The sequence below is a fragment of the Pempheris klunzingeri genome, chromosome 5 (assembly GCF_042242105.1).
Source record: "Pempheris klunzingeri isolate RE-2024b chromosome 5, fPemKlu1.hap1, whole genome shotgun sequence".
Classification (NCBI taxonomy): domain Eukaryota; kingdom Metazoa; phylum Chordata; class Actinopteri; order Acropomatiformes; family Pempheridae; genus Pempheris; species Pempheris klunzingeri.
Window position 1 is genome coordinate 857,501 of NC_092016.1, and position 17,873 is coordinate 875,373.

General features: G+C 45.0%; 2 protein-coding genes across 2 annotated transcripts in view; both read right to left on the reverse strand.

Moving 5' to 3' along the window:
* The window catches only part of itga11b (integrin, alpha 11b), a 36,010-nt gene extending 29,637 nt beyond the window's left edge, over positions 1 to 6,373 (reverse strand). Inside the window, exon 1 of the mRNA XM_070831427.1 lies at positions 6,316 to 6,373. Within this exon, the coding sequence (XP_070687528.1) occupies positions 6,316 to 6,373 (58 nt within the window). The remainder of the gene's footprint in view (positions 1 to 6,315) is intronic.
* A 6,711-nt stretch (positions 6,374 to 13,084) lies between these two features.
* Positions 13,085 to 15,867, reverse strand: LOC139201144 (sperm axonemal maintenance protein CFAP97D1). Its single transcript, XM_070830386.1, has 6 exons — positions 15,775 to 15,867; positions 15,265 to 15,345; positions 14,832 to 14,935; positions 14,055 to 14,069; positions 13,523 to 13,706; positions 13,085 to 13,195 (listed from the first exon to the last, which is right to left on the reverse strand). Exons 1-6 carry the CDS (start codon positions 15,865 to 15,867, stop codon positions 13,085 to 13,087), a joined length of 588 nt encoding a protein of 195 aa, XP_070686487.1.
* Positions 15,868 to 17,873: the final 2,006 nt, after the last annotated feature.

A 17,873-nucleotide genomic window follows, 5' to 3' on the forward strand; every position in this document is an offset into this window, starting at 1 on the left:
AGACCTGGAAGATCCTTTTGGTTTAACCACAAACAGCACACACACCAGACTACATTCACTAAAACAGGGATTTTAGAGAACAGGACACAGGAGCTGCTCCTCTGCTGCTGCCTCCATCAGTCAGTGTCTCTAGGTTGTTGTGTGACTTTGCTGCTTTAAAGGGTTAGTTCAGATCCACCGCAGTATTTGTACAACACACAATAATACAAAAGAACAAACTGATCAAGGCAGCAGAAAACCAGCAGCTCCTGTGTTCTGTGAGGTAAAATGACTGTTTTTGTCAATGCAGTCTGGTGTGGTTGAAGAAAGTGATGATACTCATTTTACCTCACAGAACTTGGGACTTTGATGAAAGTTGAGTTTGGATATGAACTAATCCTTTAAAACACCGAAGCCACACAATAAAGCAAACAAACCAACTGAGGCAACAGTAGATCAATAACTCCTGTGTCCTGATCTCTAAAATCCCTGTTTTAGTGAATGTAGTCTGGTGTGTGTGCTGTTTGTGGTTAAACCAAAAGGATCTTCCAGGTCTCTCTCTGTAGGGATCCTTTCCATGATGCTGTCACACACTTAGAATAACACTCTGAGCCTGTCAGTGGATCAAACAAGCTCTTTTAGTGGACCTACTGTGATCAGGTGCAGTTGTCCCAAAGGATCACGTTACAGCCATTGCAGCCCGTTTTATGGCTGCTGGCTGAGGTGATCTACTGGTGATCTACTGGTGATCTACTGTAGATCTACTGGACCAGTTTATTATAATTAAAATTGATAATTGCTCAAATGGAAACTGTGATGAATAAATAATTGGACAAGCTTTGAATAAAACGGTCCCTGATGAGATCTGAATCGGACAATTGGAGGAGCTGAGAATGAGCTGACTGCTTTAAAAGCTCGACAGAGAACAGACTGTTATCAGAAAGCCTTCACCTCGCCTCCCTCCTCTTCCTCCTCTCCTCCTCTGCTCCTAATTCTGGACCTCCCTCTGGTTTCAATTAAAATCTGTATCGGGACGGTCAGTCGACAGGAGGGGGGAGGGGGGGGGGACTGGAGGGCCTCGTAGCGCTGCCAAGCCTGTCTCAAACTAAGATTATAAAAGCATGATAAAAGTGACGTCACTGTACTTTTTTCCACGTTTATTTTCCACGGCAGGAAACCGAGAGATGATTTCATCCTTTCAACAGAAGTCCAACGGACTGAATTCAATCTGTGTCATCCGTAAATCACAAGTAAGGAAGGACATTCTTCCTCTATCGGATCATTACAATGACTTTATTTGTGAGGCGTTCTGAGAGAGAAATCAGAAAAACAGATTTTGACAGAAGAAGAAGTGCCCTGACTTTGCCTTCCTCATGGTTTTGTACTCACAGCTTCTGCGACCTTCCAACTATTTCAGCTTTTTCTTTTCAGCTCCGGCAGCTCTCCAGAAACTCTGTAACTCTCTGTGAAATGAGAGCAGCTCGTCGAGCAGCTGTGCAAAGACAGAAGCTCATATATTACAGAAATCTACTTAGCAGGGTTCAGTTCTTGGGCCGCTAGCATTCAACCTGTACATGCTGTTATCACAGCTACGCAGACGACACTCTGATTTACTTCCCTCTTTCACAAAGTGACTCTGGTCCCTGTGACTCACATCTATCAATGCTTAGAGCTCAGAATTGTCTGGATGCCATTCGTTTCCCTTCAGTTAAACAAAAACAGGACAGAAATAATTGGCAACAAGGAGGAACTGAGGAGTTATTGCTCAGGTTGGCGTCTAAGAGCGTTTCTGTTTATCCAAAAACAGCCATCATCCCTTCGTAGCATCTCTTCAAAGATATTTTACTTCGCAGAACACGGGACTTTGAGTGACTTTGGTGTTTTAAAGGGTTAATTCAAGCTTCTGTGTTCATTCACTGTTCATTCTGTGTTCTGCAAAGGTTTTTGTCAATGGAGTCTAAAGTCTGAAGTTTAAAGTTATTTTATTGTATCAAACCGAATCTAATCTCATCCAGGGGTCATAAGGATTTCATCAGATTTCAAGAGAAGCCAGAAAACCGTTGAGACATAAATGAGATGCTCCGATCTTGATCACCAGAACTGTAACTGCACTAAGCTGCTGTCATAACTGAAAACAGATTAACATTTAGCTGCAGCAACAACAGAATCTTTCTGTCTGTGTGATTAACAGCCATGTTCTGCACGGTGAAATGACTGTTTTTGTCAATGGAGTCTGGTTTTAATCTCATTTAATGTTCAGCCTGATCTAAATGTAAGATCTGGTCTGATCTCATCCAGGTATCATAACATTGTCATCACGGTTTTCCCTCCAGTCTTTATCATCATGACCCCCCAGCCCGTGACCCTTTGACCCCAGGGTGACCCCGTGACCTTTGTGCTCTTTCCACAAGTATTTCCTCTGAGCGCTCCAGCTCGTCTCCTCCAGCTGTGTAAATGAGCACGGCGCTCGGAAAGCTGGCGTGCCGTGGGACTGTTCGCCAGCCATGAATTCTGGCTGCAGAGCACAAAGCCAAAGGACAGTGGAAAAGAGAGGGATGATGGGTAAATTGGTTTGGCCTTTAAGGTGCGTTTGTTTGGCGGAGAGGAATCTGCTCCCGTCTGAGCCGAGCCAAGGACCAGCTCGGTTTATTGACAGACTTGGCAGAGCAGAGATACAAGCACTGGCTGACTTGACTGGTTTGGACGATCCTTCTTGGCACCGACGACACATTTCTCACATTTCTTTACACGGCGGAAGAGGCTTCGCGACATTGTGTTCATGCTTTTCCTGGTTGTTTCTCCACGTGCGTCTTCGCTGCTGCATAACTGGAGACAGATTAACATTCAGCTGCAGTTTCTGCAGCAACAAAGAGAATATTTTCTGTCATCAGGGAAACAAAGTCTGTGCTGTTTTTGCAAAAGCTCCAGTTTTTAAATCAGATGCAGAGGTGGGAAGAGAGTCTAATCAGGTCAAAGAAGGGAAGATTTAGTGAACCGTGCTCTAGTCCAGCAGCTCGCAGCCAAACGCCGTCTGTGTCAGATCCTCCAGCCGGCAGGCAGACGGCTCCCTTGGCTCAGCATCACTGCAGCCTGAACCCTTCACCTCTCCAACAGGCAGCACAGGTCAGAGGTCACAACCCTGACAGTCTGTGTAGTGTTTCCTGACCTGTCTGGTGTCAAGTCAACCACACGTCACGCCAAGTTCCATTAAAAAAACTGTGTATTTGAAATGATTTCGCTGATTAACCAAGTTGAAAAATGCATTTGATGCAGTTCAAGAGATTTTTTGTTTGAATCCTTTGTCACAAATCTTTGCACACTCGTCACTGACCAGGCAGCACTTACTAAGGGATTTCAAGTGTTTGTGATCAAAAGCTCCAGAGCAGCTACTAAATGGTTTTCATTCAGCGTCACAGTGGGAGTAACGCCAATAAAAACCAGCAACCTGATGGATTATATAAGTGCTGAACTCCCACTGTTTGATAAAACATACAGCAGTTCATACATGTCTATAAGATAAGCAGGGACACGTTAAATTCTGCTTTCTTTGAATGAAGTTTGGTGTGAAAGTTTCTCCTTATGTAAGAAGACACGTATTAAGGATTGTCTTGGTCATCATCCAGCGGACGGTCTGTTATTCTCAGCACTGGCTGTAAAATTCAGGAGTCATTTTATTTTCTTTAGTTATATAAAACGTTTTTGTTTTTTTTTAATGCATCAGACTGATTGATCAGACTGTTCTGTCCCTGAAGCGGACCTGCTTCTTCGTTACAGACAAAATAAAACCATGCACGTCTGTGGTTACTATGAAGTGCAGCTGCGGTGCCAAGCTGGCAGCAGGACTCCCAGCCAAGTCATATTTCTCTCATGGTTTGTTTTGTCCTGCTGAAGCACCACAAGGGTGAAGGTAACAGAAGTCTAGTCAACCTGAAGACACACACAGCTGCCAGAGGTGAGGAGGTGAGGAGGCTCACCTGTGTGGGACTCTGAGGAGGTTAGACTACAGACGGTTACTACAGAACAACGCTGCAGTGATTTCTGGGAGAAACTTGTGCTTCAGCCTGAACACGGCTCTGGGACTGATGGCTTCCTGTGTGGCTGCCAACCGCAGACTGACAAGCAACAACAACAACATCATGACTGATGTGTTTCTGCTGCGTTTAACGATCCGTCTAAAAGCCACAACGTGCCGTGAAAACCATTTCCCTCCTCTGAGTTCCTGGAGAAATACCCATCACCTCACAGCGAGGGCTCGCCGACCCGCAGGCCGAACCTCGAGGGAAGCGTCCAGAACCTCGGAGCCATCGCGCCAAACTCTACCCAGATTCAATTTAGGGGCCGGTGGGATCCCATCAGTGCAGCATCGATGTGTGGAGACGCAATTTAATCAGAGTGAAGCAGGAAAACGCTCTCTGACTTCATCCACTAAAGTTTTCTCCTCTGTGAATCTGCACAGTTCTGCTCTGCTGGCAGCCTGAATGTTGGGATGTTGTTCGTTCCATCTGCTCGTCCAACACTTTTCTCCAGATAAATCACAACCACCACCGACCAGACTGCCATTAAATCTAATGTTTACCGCCCCCCCCCCGCCCCCCCGACCACCATCAGGTTATTTTCAAACTGTTAAATAAGATTCCCCGTTGGGCAAAAGAGGATATTTTATTCATAAGCTGTTTTAAGTAAATGTGGCCAAAACCTCAATGAAGTCTGGTGTGAATATTCATGATCCCCAGAGGCATCAAACAATGTGAACCCTCCTCCTGTCATCACAGTCAGTGAACATTCAAAACTTCTGCAGCATTTTGACCTTTTCTGAGGACGAGTCCAACACAATCTGTTTCTTTGTTTTCCTGCTCCCCAGAGGAGGAACACCACCTTTCTTCCAGCACAACAAACTTCACAACAAACGTTGCACTTGTAAGACTCTCTGTGTTCAGACTGAACACAGAGTGAATTATTCTTTAACGGGTCGTTTAAAGTCGATGCAAATGAACGTGACTGTGAGCTGAAGATGTTTCAGCTTGAGTGTAGAATTAATGATACGTCGTTCTGTTCATTTTAAATAAAGTTTAAATTAAGATTAGACTGTCTACAGTTAAACACCTTAAATTTAAAGAGACAGAGCAAAAACAGGAGAGGTGAGCGGTGGAGAAAGGTGAGCGAGGACACGCTAAGTTCTGAAAATATGTGTTTACTGACGGAGCTCCGAGCTACGTTAGCTTAGCATTAGCTGCCCTCCCGTTTAGTGATTATTCTGGTGCATGGAGGTAAGCCCCTCCCCCATTCTGGAAGGAGCGCTCCTATTGGCTGTTTAATATTCGTCAATACTCCAAAAATCACTTCAGGTACTTCTGTACGCACCATTAGCCGAATCATCATATTAATGTTGTTACTAATGATGTAATAACAGTAATAAACTTTTAACAACCTTTAAAAGTGTTTTATAAAACAAAATATAAAGGTTAAAATGAGTTTCTCGACTTGAGCTCCAGTTGAGTCCCACGGTTCTCATCATTAGGCTCCATCTGCTGGAGACATCGAACCGAAAACTCACCTGATGTTCGCAGGATTCAGGACTTATTATTGGATGTGATGAACATCGTAGCCTCAGGGGAAACACGCTAAAAGTGTTATAGAGGCTGAGAACATCTATCAGCAGAGTGGAAATAAAACGGATGGAAATTGAGTGGATGAAAACGCACTCTGATTAATTCTGTTAATGATCACTTCATTTGTTATTTTCTGTTACTCCCACTCTTGAGGCCACTTTTCCTCAATGAAAAATGGGAATTTCATGATGAAACGCGGCTGTTTTGGCCTTCAAACTAATCAAATCACTGAATAATCTCTATTTCTGATTTCACATCCGTCTTCATCACCTCCTGCTACGTACTTGAATAAAGTAGTTTTTCTGTTACTTCCAGCCCTCGGTGATAAATAAAAGCCGTGTGCTTTGCTTCAAAGACCTCACCACAGTGAAAACAGACACAGAGTCAATAAACGGCTGACAGGGCGTCAGATTGAGGCGTTTAAAGGCTCGTTAGAGAGCGACGACTCCACCAGCTGCTGCAGAGGAGAAGCTGGATGGCATGAAGAGGTGTTTTGGTATTTTAACCAGCTTGGCAACAACCAGGATGTAAAGAAAGACAAAATAATATCTGCCTTTGGCCCCTCGTGTCCCTCTGAGCAGCCCTGTGCTGTCGCCGTGGCAACAGGTGGTTTTCTATAAGGTGCTCTAATTAACAACCAATCAACAACATCTGCACGATATTAACATCTCTCTCTCTCTCTCTGTCTGGTCTGGGTTGTGTGTTGCTCGCTCGCCCACTGGCTCACCTGGCAGGAGGCTGCAGGTCCACAGCAGCAGCAGAAGAAGAAGGTGGTAATAATCCATGAGTGTGTGTGTGTGGGGCAGAAAGAGGCTGCACAGCGTGAGTGTGTGTGTGTTGGAGGGGTGATTCTTTACTCTGCTGCTCTGATGAAGAAAAGAGAAGAAGAAGAGGAGGAGGAGGAGGAGGAGGAGGAGGAGGAGGAGCACGGTAAACACACCTCCTGCCTCATGTCTGTGCTCCACACACACACACACACACACACACACACACACACACACACAGATCTCTGGTGTTTAAGCTTTAACGTGGGGCACAAACAGGAAGTGGCTCCACTTGTTTCTGGCTGATGGCTGACAGTCCTGGACGACACCTTCACTGCATTATCGATTATTTCAATAGCTATAATGATAATAACTAGAATGACTACATCTATAAATCACCTTTCAAAACAAAGTCAGAAAGTGACTTACAGTAAAAACAAAGAATAAAAGTAAGTAAAATCCCAAACATGAGATTTAAACCAAGATAATAATATAAACATGCGTTAACCCATGATCCTCTCTGTCCACATCCTGGTGTCTGAGTGACTGGGAGGTAGTAAAAGTGTTGGAACTGGTCCAGTAGATCACCTCAGCCAGCAGACACCAAACGCTCTCTGCACACACACCAGACTACATTCACTAAAACAGGGATTTAAGCTCACAGGACACAGGAGCTGCTGCCTCCATCAGTCAGTGTGTTTGTGTTACTGTGTGACTTTGGTGTTTTAAAGGCTCAGTCCAGATCCAACACAACATTTGTGTAACGTACAAAAACACACACAACTGATCAGCTGCAGTAAACCAGCAGCTCCTGTGTTCTGCAAGGTAAAATCACTGTTTTTATCAATGGAGTCTGGTAGAGCTGTAGAGCATAAAAGAGGCCCCAGGTTTAAAAATATTAAAGTTATCCTATGAAGCATAATGATGATGACTTTCAAAACAAAGTTACAAAGTGAGTTACAGTAAAACTAAGAATAAAAGTTTGTTTTTTAATGATTTAAAACAAGATAAAACTATTTTAACCAACAAATATATAAATAGGTGAGTTAAGAAAAAGCCTCCAGCTGAGGGGCCAGACAGTGAACACCTCCTCACCTTCAGTGACCTGTTCAGGTTTAGGAACCGTTGAAGGTGTATTGGGACTATTTCACCTTATATTATTGTTACTGTTGCATTAATATAGCAGCAGCATTTTAATGTTGCTGCTAGGAACAGAGGTGGAGCTCATTTAAAGGCCTCCGCTGTCCCCCTGTGACAAGAAAACACTGGATGGTCGGTGCAAGATCGATATTCATCATCAATCGATAGTGAAGAAAATCACTTCTGAGGACTTTAGGGGCTCCGTAGTCACCTCCTGTTTGTTCACACTGTGTGAGTAACACACACACACACACACACACACACACACGTGTTCCCTCCCCGTCAATAAAAAGAAACTGCAGAGCAGAGAGCTGGAAATAACAAGTGGAAACTCAGAGTCAAAGCAGCCGAATTAAAGTGAAACAGACGGTAAAACGACCTTTAAATCAGCCCGAGGGTCAGTGAACGCAACATAGTCTAACATACATCAGTCTAACATACATCAGTCTAACATACATCATGTCCAGTCTAACATACATCAGTCTAACATACATCAGTCTAACATACATCAGTCTAACATACATCGTGTGCTGTTCTACATGTGGACAGGTGGGAGCTTACCTGTCCTGTCAGCCGCTCTCTTCTCACATGGAGCAAAATATTTATTTGTTTTGCACAAAAAGACAAAATTCAGAGGAATGTTGGATCTTACAGGAGAACAAAAACTACCCTGAAAGCACCAACGACCTCACCAGGGTCAGACGTACACTGTGATGTCACAGACTCACCTGCTCTGTAGCTCACCTGCTCTGTGTCCGAAACCAAAAGGGAGAAATTTATATTTATCTTGTCTGGAATTGGATCAGATGATCCTTTATTATTCCACACTTTTATTAAAACACACAAAGAAAAAGCTTTAGCCCCAGTTAGCACAAACATTAGCCCCACTTAGCACCAGCTTTAGCCCCACTTAGCACAAACATTAGCCCCAGTTAGCACAAACATTAGCCCCGCTTAGCACAAACATTAGCCCCAGTTAGCACAAACATTAGCCCCAGTTAGCACAAACATTAGCCCCAGTTAGCACAAATATTAGCCCCAGTTAGCACAAACATTGGCCCCAGTTCTCCCATCCTTGTGTTTACTCACACGAGTAATGAGAATAAACAAACACTTCAATGATCAAAGTTGAATATTCCCTTCCTGTCTGAGCTGACAGTGAAAGAGGAAATACTGATATAAAGTGTGTCAGTTGTAGTTTGGACAGAATCACTGACACTAATCCTCCTGAGTGACGTCCTCATAGTGTTTGGGTTCAGCAGAGGACCAAAGTGACCACGACAGTCTGACCCTGTCACAGCATTATGTTTAAAGAGCCTTTAAAATCCAACCGCTCGAACAAAACATGAAACTTTCCTGGTGACAAACTGACAGGAGCAGCAGAAAACAAAGAGAGAGACACAAACACGTCAGAGCCGACAGAATAAACGGCTCTGAGATCATTCCAGCCGCAGAACTAATAACCAGCTGCAGACGAAAACAGGCCGTAACGAGCGTCTGAACAGAGACGCTTCATTTCCTCAACGAGCGCCACCGAATGTTGGAAACAGAAGAGTTGACAGTAGATCTGTGAGTGAGCGTCTGTCTGTGGTCACATGGACCGTGTTCTCACTCAGACGCTCAGTGAAGTGATGGATCAGACGTGTTTACAGGCCACAAAGCTCTTCATCTTCATCTTCATCTTCATCTTCAACACAAAGCTGTAGTGACAGAAGCTGTGGAGCAGCAGGAGTGAGAAGAGCCACCTTCTTCTTCTCTGGTCCTCCATGACTGCTGCTTCTCTTTAACGTTCTAACGTTAGAAACCAGACTGCTGTTAATTAGACTGTGATAAAGCAACAAAATGTTTTTCAGTGTTAATTAGAACTTTAAATATCTCCATTAAGTGTCTTTATATGTTTCTCAAACGTTCAAACTGCTGTGTGAGGGGGAAGATGAGTCTGACCTGACAGACCAGTGTCTCCTCTTTTGTTTTAAGAAGCAGATAAAGATGAAATGTTCTTGACTGTAAGAAACAGAAAGTTCTTGTTCTGTAAACATGTTCCTGTTAGACACATACAACATGGTTCTGTGTGATGTTCTCTCTCAGGACCCTTTAAGATCTGTTGGCTAACTCAGCTCAGGCTCCTCTGACCAGATCCAGTCATCTGAACCAGCGCTGCCTGAACCCCAGTGTTGTCCTGCATCGTATTATTCCACCTGTGGACCTGAATTAAAGACTCTGGATGATCTGTGAATAATCTCAGGCTGTCCATGAAAGAATCAGGTTCTTAGGACCCCCCATGAGGAGGGAGAGGAGGCTGCATCAAGGAGGAGAGGGTCTGAGTAGGAGAGGGTGTGAGGAGGAGAGGGACTGAGTAGGAGAGGGTCTGAGGAGGAGAGGGACTGAGGAGGAGAGGGACGGGAGGGATGTCTCTTCCTTTTAGCCTGACTGACTGACTGACTGACTGACTGACTGACTGACTGCAGTGTTTTAAATGTGCTGCTCTGATCTTCATTAAGTGAAACGTTGTAAAACTGAGAAGCAGGAACACTGCTGCTGTGTGTGTGTGTGTGTGTGTGTGTGTGTGTGTGTGTGAGAGTGAGTGTGTGTGTGTGTGTGTGTGTGTGAGTGTGTGTGTGTGTGTGTGTGTGTGTGTGAGTGTGTGTGTGTGTGTGTGTGAGAGTGAGTGTGTGTGTGTGTGTGTGAGAGTGAGTGTGTGTGTGTGTGTGTGTGTGTGAGTGTGTGTGTGTGTGTGTGTGTGTGTGTGTGTGAGAGTGTGTGTGTGTGTGTGTTTTCTCTCTTTTGTTTGTCACCAGTTCGTCCCTGAGAAGAATAATTGTTAATATTTTATATTCGGTTTGGTGCCGGAGGAGCTGCTCTGGTTTACGGTTACAGACGCTGGTTAACTGTTCCCAGACGGAATGAGGAGGCTTCAAGGGGAGCGCTGGGACAGACCGACGGTGTTAAAGGGCCATTCCACTGCACTCATTTTTACCCCACATACCATTCATTTACACAGAAAGGGGCCAAACGGGCTGCAACGTGATCCTTTGGGACAACTGCACCTGATCACAGTAGGTCCACTAAAAGAGCTTGTTTGATCCACTGACAGGCTCAGAGTGTTATTCTAAGTGTGTGACAGCATCATGGAAAGGATCCCTACAGAGAGAGACCTGGAAGATCCTTTTGGTTTAACCACAAACAGCCGTTATATCGCTCTCTGCACACACACCAGACTACATTCACTAAAACACTGATTTTAGCTCACAGGACACAGGAGCTGCTGGTCTGCTGCTGCTCTGCTGCTGCCTCCATCAGGTAGTCTGTTGGTGTTATTGTGTGAGTTTTGTGTTTTAAAGGGTCAGTTCAGATCCAAATTCACCCTCTTAAAACACAAGAGTCACACTGTCACACTCCTGTTCTGTGAGGTAAAAGTATTGCTTTTGTCAATGGAGTCTGGTGACTTTGAAGAGAGCAATATAATGTAATATAAAGTTTAAAGCCACCAGACTCCAGTGAAAAATATGATCATTTTACCTCACAGAACAGAGGAGCTGCTGGTCTGCTCCTGCTTCCATCAGTTAGTTTGTGTTTTCATGTGATGGATCCAAACTAACCCTGTCTGGTGTGTTTCTTCCAGAAAACAGCTCTATCTTGTCACCTTCATACTGATACTGAACCCTGATTGGCTGATAAAAACACGTATGGTGTAAGTGCTCCATTACACATGAAGGTTATTCATTTGAAACTAAGAGTACAGAAGTACTATAATCAAAATGTTGTATTTTTCACTGTGAGGACCGACCTGTGGCTCGTCTCCCTCTGTCACAGCTTTAATGACGCACCTGTGCTGCCACCTGGTGGAGAGGAGGAGGCCTGTGGAGGATCAGTGAGACCTGCAAACACACGCTGACGTCTTCTCGGCCTGTTTCTGATGCAGAAATATATTCAGTAGGTTTTTAAATGTGTAATTCTGCTCAAATTAGCAGGAAAACCTTCATGTAAAGGTGAAACATGTTTACAGCAACATGCCTGATGAACCCAGAGCAGGTGGACAATAACTTTACTGCAGACCGGCAGGTTTAACACCACTACAGAGGACGACACACTGCTCAAACATATAAACATAAAGGTTTTATTAATAAGCTGCAACCCAGGAGCTTTTAAATAAGAATAAATGACAGAGAATGAGACACAAAACATTTAAACTCCAACAAAAATGTAAAAATCTGCAGACAAACACTCACACAGGAAAGTGGGAGAGCTTCGTTATAACAGAGAACTTTATTAACACCAGTGAGGGATGAGTTTTTACAGCAGCCGACTCACAATGAGACAAAGAGTCTGCAGCTCTGTGCTAAAGCTAAATGCTAACAACAGCATGCTAACATGTAAAGTTTTTAGAATTAACAGTAAACACAGAGCCTGATGGTGGCGCTAAAGAAAAATCAGAGGGTCGATGAAGTTATTAGAGTTCATCCTCAGGGGAACATGAATGTCTGAACCACAGGACGCTGACAAGGGGTTAAAATAAAATAAAATAAAATAAATACAAGACAACATGAACATAAGAGCATCTTAAAGGTACAACGTCATCATCAGTGACATCAGTGGCCGTGCAGCATATTGCAGCGTCCTGTTGCTGCTGTTTGTGGTCAAAACATCGACGTGACAGCACGAGACAGAACGTGACCGACCGTCATCGTGTTTTATCTTGTTTGGACCGTCGGCTCCATGATGCTAACTAGCTTGATATTTGCAAACTACTTTATCAGTCAATGTTATGAAGCAACCAATACCAGATCCATGCTACATGGCTACAGCTAGCTGGCTAACCTTAGCTTAGCTTAGGCTACTCTTTGCTAGTTGTCCACCTGCCTTGCAACACACTTATATATAATTTATTGTTGGCTAAAATCAGCACCGTTTGTCATAATAAATAAGTTAGCATCGAGGATCATGTTAGCTGGTGAGCTAGCCAGCTAACATTAGCTAGCAGCCAAACGAAGGCCCCTCCCCTGCTAATGTTGACCCGACAGTGGTCACACTCCCGTTTGGCTTCACTGGATGAAACGTTTTTTGTCCTTATGAGGACTTTGTGTTGGACTCTTTGTTGTGGTGCCGTTGCTAAGCTAACGTTAGCCAGTGTGGCTCACTGTTGGCGCTGTAGCTGAAGCACATAAACATCACATCCCAAGCCCCTCAGGCTACACTCTGTTCACACGTCAGCCGTACGAAGAGATCAATTCACGGAAAATGCTTCACATAGTACCTTTAACATGCTGAAGTTCAGGCCTAAAGGTAGTTCAACTTGTTAGCTCTCTCATATGTGCACAGTATCCATGGCGACACACCATCATCTGATGCTAACTGATGCTAACTGATGCTACACTTCAGAGGCGGCCAACCACGTGTCATGTAGAGCTAACAGCCGTCCAATCAGCACTCCTTCAAGAGTCAGAACCAGCGAGCCGTCATCTCTTCGTGACACATGGTGGGCTGCGCCTGCCGGGGCTGAAACCTGCGCCGTTTTTGAGCCAAATTTTCGGGTCGTTTTCAATCAAAGCAGCGAACTGAAGACAGTTTGTCTCATTCAGCGGCACCAGTGTGTTAGTTTGTGTTCCAGCTGTCCCCGTCGGTCCTGTCGGTGTCGATGGTACTGCTGCTCGTCGACCGCTCGCTGCCCTCCACGGCTGCAAACTTCACCTTCCTGTGCGACCTCTGCAGAAACACAAACACAGAATCAGAATCAGAGTTCCTTTAATAATCTCCAGGGGGAAATTGCTTTTTGTTACACACAGCTCCAAAAGAATCAGAATAAACTTCAAACACAAAAGTAATAATAATAATAATGATACAAATAAGCCCTGTACTAACTTCCTGTTAGCCCTATGCTAACTTCCTGTTATCCCTATGCTAACTTCCTGTTAGCCCTGTGCTAACTTGAATGGGGATAAAATGATTTAATCCTGTGGCCATTGTTGTAATTACACAGTTTGGCCTCTATGTCAGTGTGCTGCACTTCCTGGGGGGCAGGTCCGTCCTCACCCGTTTCTCCCCGAGCCCTAGGGGGTATCGGGAAATGTCGTTCCTCCGGCGCTCCGCCCTCTCCCAGTCATCCAACCACAGCTGCCGGCGGTACTCCGACTGCCGGGACGTGATTCGCTGGTAGATGGCCTGATTCTGACGGCTGACCAGCAGAAGCTCCTCCCTCCGCTTGTCGGCGTTCAGACTGAGGAAGAATTTACAGGCATCAAAGGACAAACAGAGGTCGACTCTGAATGCATCGTGATGCATTTATGGTTAAACCGGAGATCATAATTGTTTTTAGATGTGATTATAACTGCGACCGCTCGGGAACGATTCACTAATTAACTATCTAGAGGAACATAGAGGCATGTACGGGAGCCTGGAGGGCTCGTCGTCACACTTTCATCTGTTGAAGGCCTCCCTGCACACTGGGCCACCGCAGAGGGCATGATTATGTCTTATCTGCCATTCAGGGCACTTTTGAACTGCTGTTTCCTTTTCAATAACACTTTTCTCCTGTTTGTGATGTAGCTCAGGGAGACTGTAGTACCTTAGTCTGTTAGTGCTCTAAAATGGGACAGCCAACGACATTAGTTTGGGAAACCCTTCCTTCACCATCCTCCGAATAGAAAACTCAGCACTATGAGAGTCTATTTTAACAACCTAATGGTCCCACGCCCAGCGTTACGCTTTCCTTTACTCAGCAGGACTCATGTTCCAGGTGTTGCTGGTTTGTTCCTGACTGTCTCAGTGGATTTATAGAAGCCTCCAGTTCAGCTGAGTTACAGAATGAAAGATTTCAGGATTAAAGATTTTACAGCCGAGCGTGAAGGAGGGCAGATAAATACCAGACCGTCACACATCTACATCCAGATCAATAATTCAGCGCTGTAACAGAGCACGCCTGGTCACATCCATTATTTAAAGGTCCGACGAGGTGCCACGCCGTCATCAGACGAGCGGCGAAGTCTGATTGGATGGAAGTCAATGAGGAAATGAGACGACTTCTCTCCTGGTTTATCAGCTCAGTGAACAGTTTCTGCTCTCAGTCTCTAGTTTACTGTCTTCTTCAGTTCATTTAGTCAGTTATGGTCCATTTAGAGGAAGATACACCAGGAAGAGGGGGGGGGGGCTTTAGGGCGGGGCTACCTGCTCACTGACCAATCAGAGGAGGTCTTTGTGGAACGAAGGTTTTTTTTGGCTCCAAAAAACCAAGATGGCGACGCCCATGAAACCAACCAGCTTCTTTTTTAGTCCACAAACCAGCAGGTAACGTTGCCGTGGCTGCGTCCACTTCCTCTGTGGCTCCTACCTGCTCAGGTGGTACTGGTTCCGATGGTCCACGAGGCCTTTAGAGGAAACGATGTCGGCCAGTTTGGAGGCCAGGAGGCGGTTGTCTCTGTCGATGACGGACAGCCGCTCGTCCTGCAGCTGAATCACAGAGAGAAACAGGAGACATCAGTGGTGCTCTGGGTTTAATGAAAAGTGGCAGATTGATTGATTGATTGATTGATTGATTGATAGTTACAGGTCAAACATTTCAACTTTGAGAGGTTTCAGCTTTCACGTCATGAAGGCCGACTGACCTCGAACTCACTGATTGAAGACTGACTGAAGGGAAGGTGTGTGTGTGTGTGTGTGTGTGTGTGTGTGTGAGTGAGTGTGTGAGTGTGTGTGTGTGTGTGTGTGTGTGTGTGTGTGTGTGTGTGTGAGTGTGTGTGTGTGTGAGTGTGTGAGTGTGTGTGTGTGTGTCCACTCACCTGTAGTTTTTTGAGTTTGAGCTGGACGTGAGCCGGTGTCCTTGAGCCCTTGGTGTCCACCGCTGGCAGGGCTGAGCTCACCTGGAGGACAGGTAAGCACAGGTGTGTGCCATGTGGGCGTGGCCTAAACCTACACATGATATTTACTGGTTTTATATTTCAGTACGAGCTTCTGCTTCAGATCTGCGTCCATGGCAACGACAGTGGAGCAGAATCAAGTATTCAACGAGGCTGTGAAATAAGTTTGAGACGATCAACGAATAGTTAAAGTGTGATTTAGGAATTAAACCGAGCCGATTGGTGATCAATGTCTGTGTGGTTCATGTTTATTGATCGCAAAATGTCTCCGTATGTGAGATTCACTTCCTGTTCTGATGTGTAAACAGACTGCTGCTTTAGTTTAACTCACCTCAACCCACTAGTCCCTCATTAACCAGTCCCTCATTAACCAGTCCCTCACCAACCAGTCCCTCATTAACTAGTCCTCTAACCAACCAGCCCCCCTCCTACCTTCCTGCGGTGGCTGTCGTAGTTGTTCTGGTCCCATCTCTGCTGCAGGTAGCGGTTGGTGACGGGTTTTAACGGCTGGTAGGACCTGTGCATGCTGACACTAACCTCACACTCACTAGTTCACACACTCAGACTGACCCAGCAGCAGGTCTGTGTGTGTGTGTGTGTGTGTGTGTGTGTTTGCAGGCCTGGGGGGTCGTCGCCATGGAGATGCACCCCCATTTATCTCATTGCAGCCAGATAATGTTCCTATTAATTATTACTGAGCTGTGAGACATGAACACACACTCATACACACACACACACACACACACACACACACACACACCGTAGATCGCAGCATCACACTTTTTTTCAAAACTCCTCACAAACTCGAACACTGTGGATCAGATTTCACACTTTTGGTGACACATTTTCAAATTTCATGAGCCTGCTCTCTCACTCAAACTAAATATCTGAACTAAAATCACTCAAACTCCTGCACACTGATTGGCTGACAGCAGCAGTTCCAAAAAAGAAAGAAAGAAACAAAGATCCACTTAAAGTGCCACAGTGCTCTCTACAGAGACAGACCTGTAACATCCTTGCTTATCACTCTTTGCAAACACACCAGACTCCATTCACAGAAACAGTCATTTTACCTCACAGAACACAGGAGCTGCTGGTCCACCGCTGCCTTAATCAGCTCCTTTGTTTGTGTTATTCTGTGACTTTGGTGTTCTAAAGACCACAAACACAAAATGTATGTAATACGACATAACACAAACAAGCTAACTGATGGAGGCAGCAGCAGAGCAGCAGCTCCTGTGTTCTGTGAGCTAAAATCCCTGTTTTAGTGAATGTAGTCTGGTGTGTGTGCTGTTTGTGGTTAAACCAAAAGGATCTTCCAGGTCTCTCTCTGTAGGGATCCTTTCCATGATGCTGTCACACACTTACCCTTAAACATGTGAACCTCACCTGCAGACTCTTTAGATCTGTCTGTTTCTGAACTGTTTTTCAGTGTGATAATCAAAAACTGTAGACAGAGAGAGAGAGACAGATCTGTGTGCTGTCACACTGTTGAGAGTAGAAAATGAAGACAGCTTCTATTTAATTTTGTGTCTCTGGCGTCTTTTTATCTGATGGTTTCCAGCAGAAGAGTTCTTGATATGGCAGTAATCAGGGTCATTGATCGAGCGTGTGTGTGTTTACTTGTCTCTCTGATCTGATCTGATTGATGTTTATTCAGCTCCTCCAGCAGATCTACATCCACGGCAGCTCTAAGCCGTCATGCCAACATAACATGATAGATTTACACTCTAATTTCTGGTGGCAAGTGATTAACTTGTCAATCAGCTCTTCACACACACGCTAACACACAGACACACACACACACACTAACACACATACACACAGACACACACACACACACTAACACACAGACACACACACGCTAACACACAGACACACACACGCTAACACACACACACACACACACACACGCTAACACACAGACACACACACACACTAACACACATACACACACACACACACACACGCTAACACACAGACACACACACGCTAACACACACACACACACACACACATACACACACACACGCTAACACACATACACACACACTCAAACACACGCTCCACACCTCCCAGGAAAAAACCACCAGCATGCAACCCAAACAGTATTTTCCCCATAAACCGTCATTCTCCAAACTTCCTGTTAGCCCTCTGCTAACTTCCTGTTAGCCCTCCGCTAACGTCCTGTTAGCCCTCCCCTAACGTCCTGTTAGCCCTCCGCTAACTTCCTGTTAGCCCTCTGCTAACTTGAATATGGATAAAATGATGTAGTCGTGCGGCTCTTCTGGTCCTACTTTACTCCTTTTATAACTCTTTACTTCCCCTTTTACTCCACCTTCATTATTCCTTCATCACATCGTCCTCAACTAATAAAAGGAAAAGATTCAAATGACAACAAAACTGTAGAGGACACACACACACACACACACACACACACACACACTGCTATTACCTGTAACGCTAATAGGTGTGTGTGTGTGTGTGAAGGTGGTAAGATGGACGGAGACAGTGATGTCATGTCAAAGGCA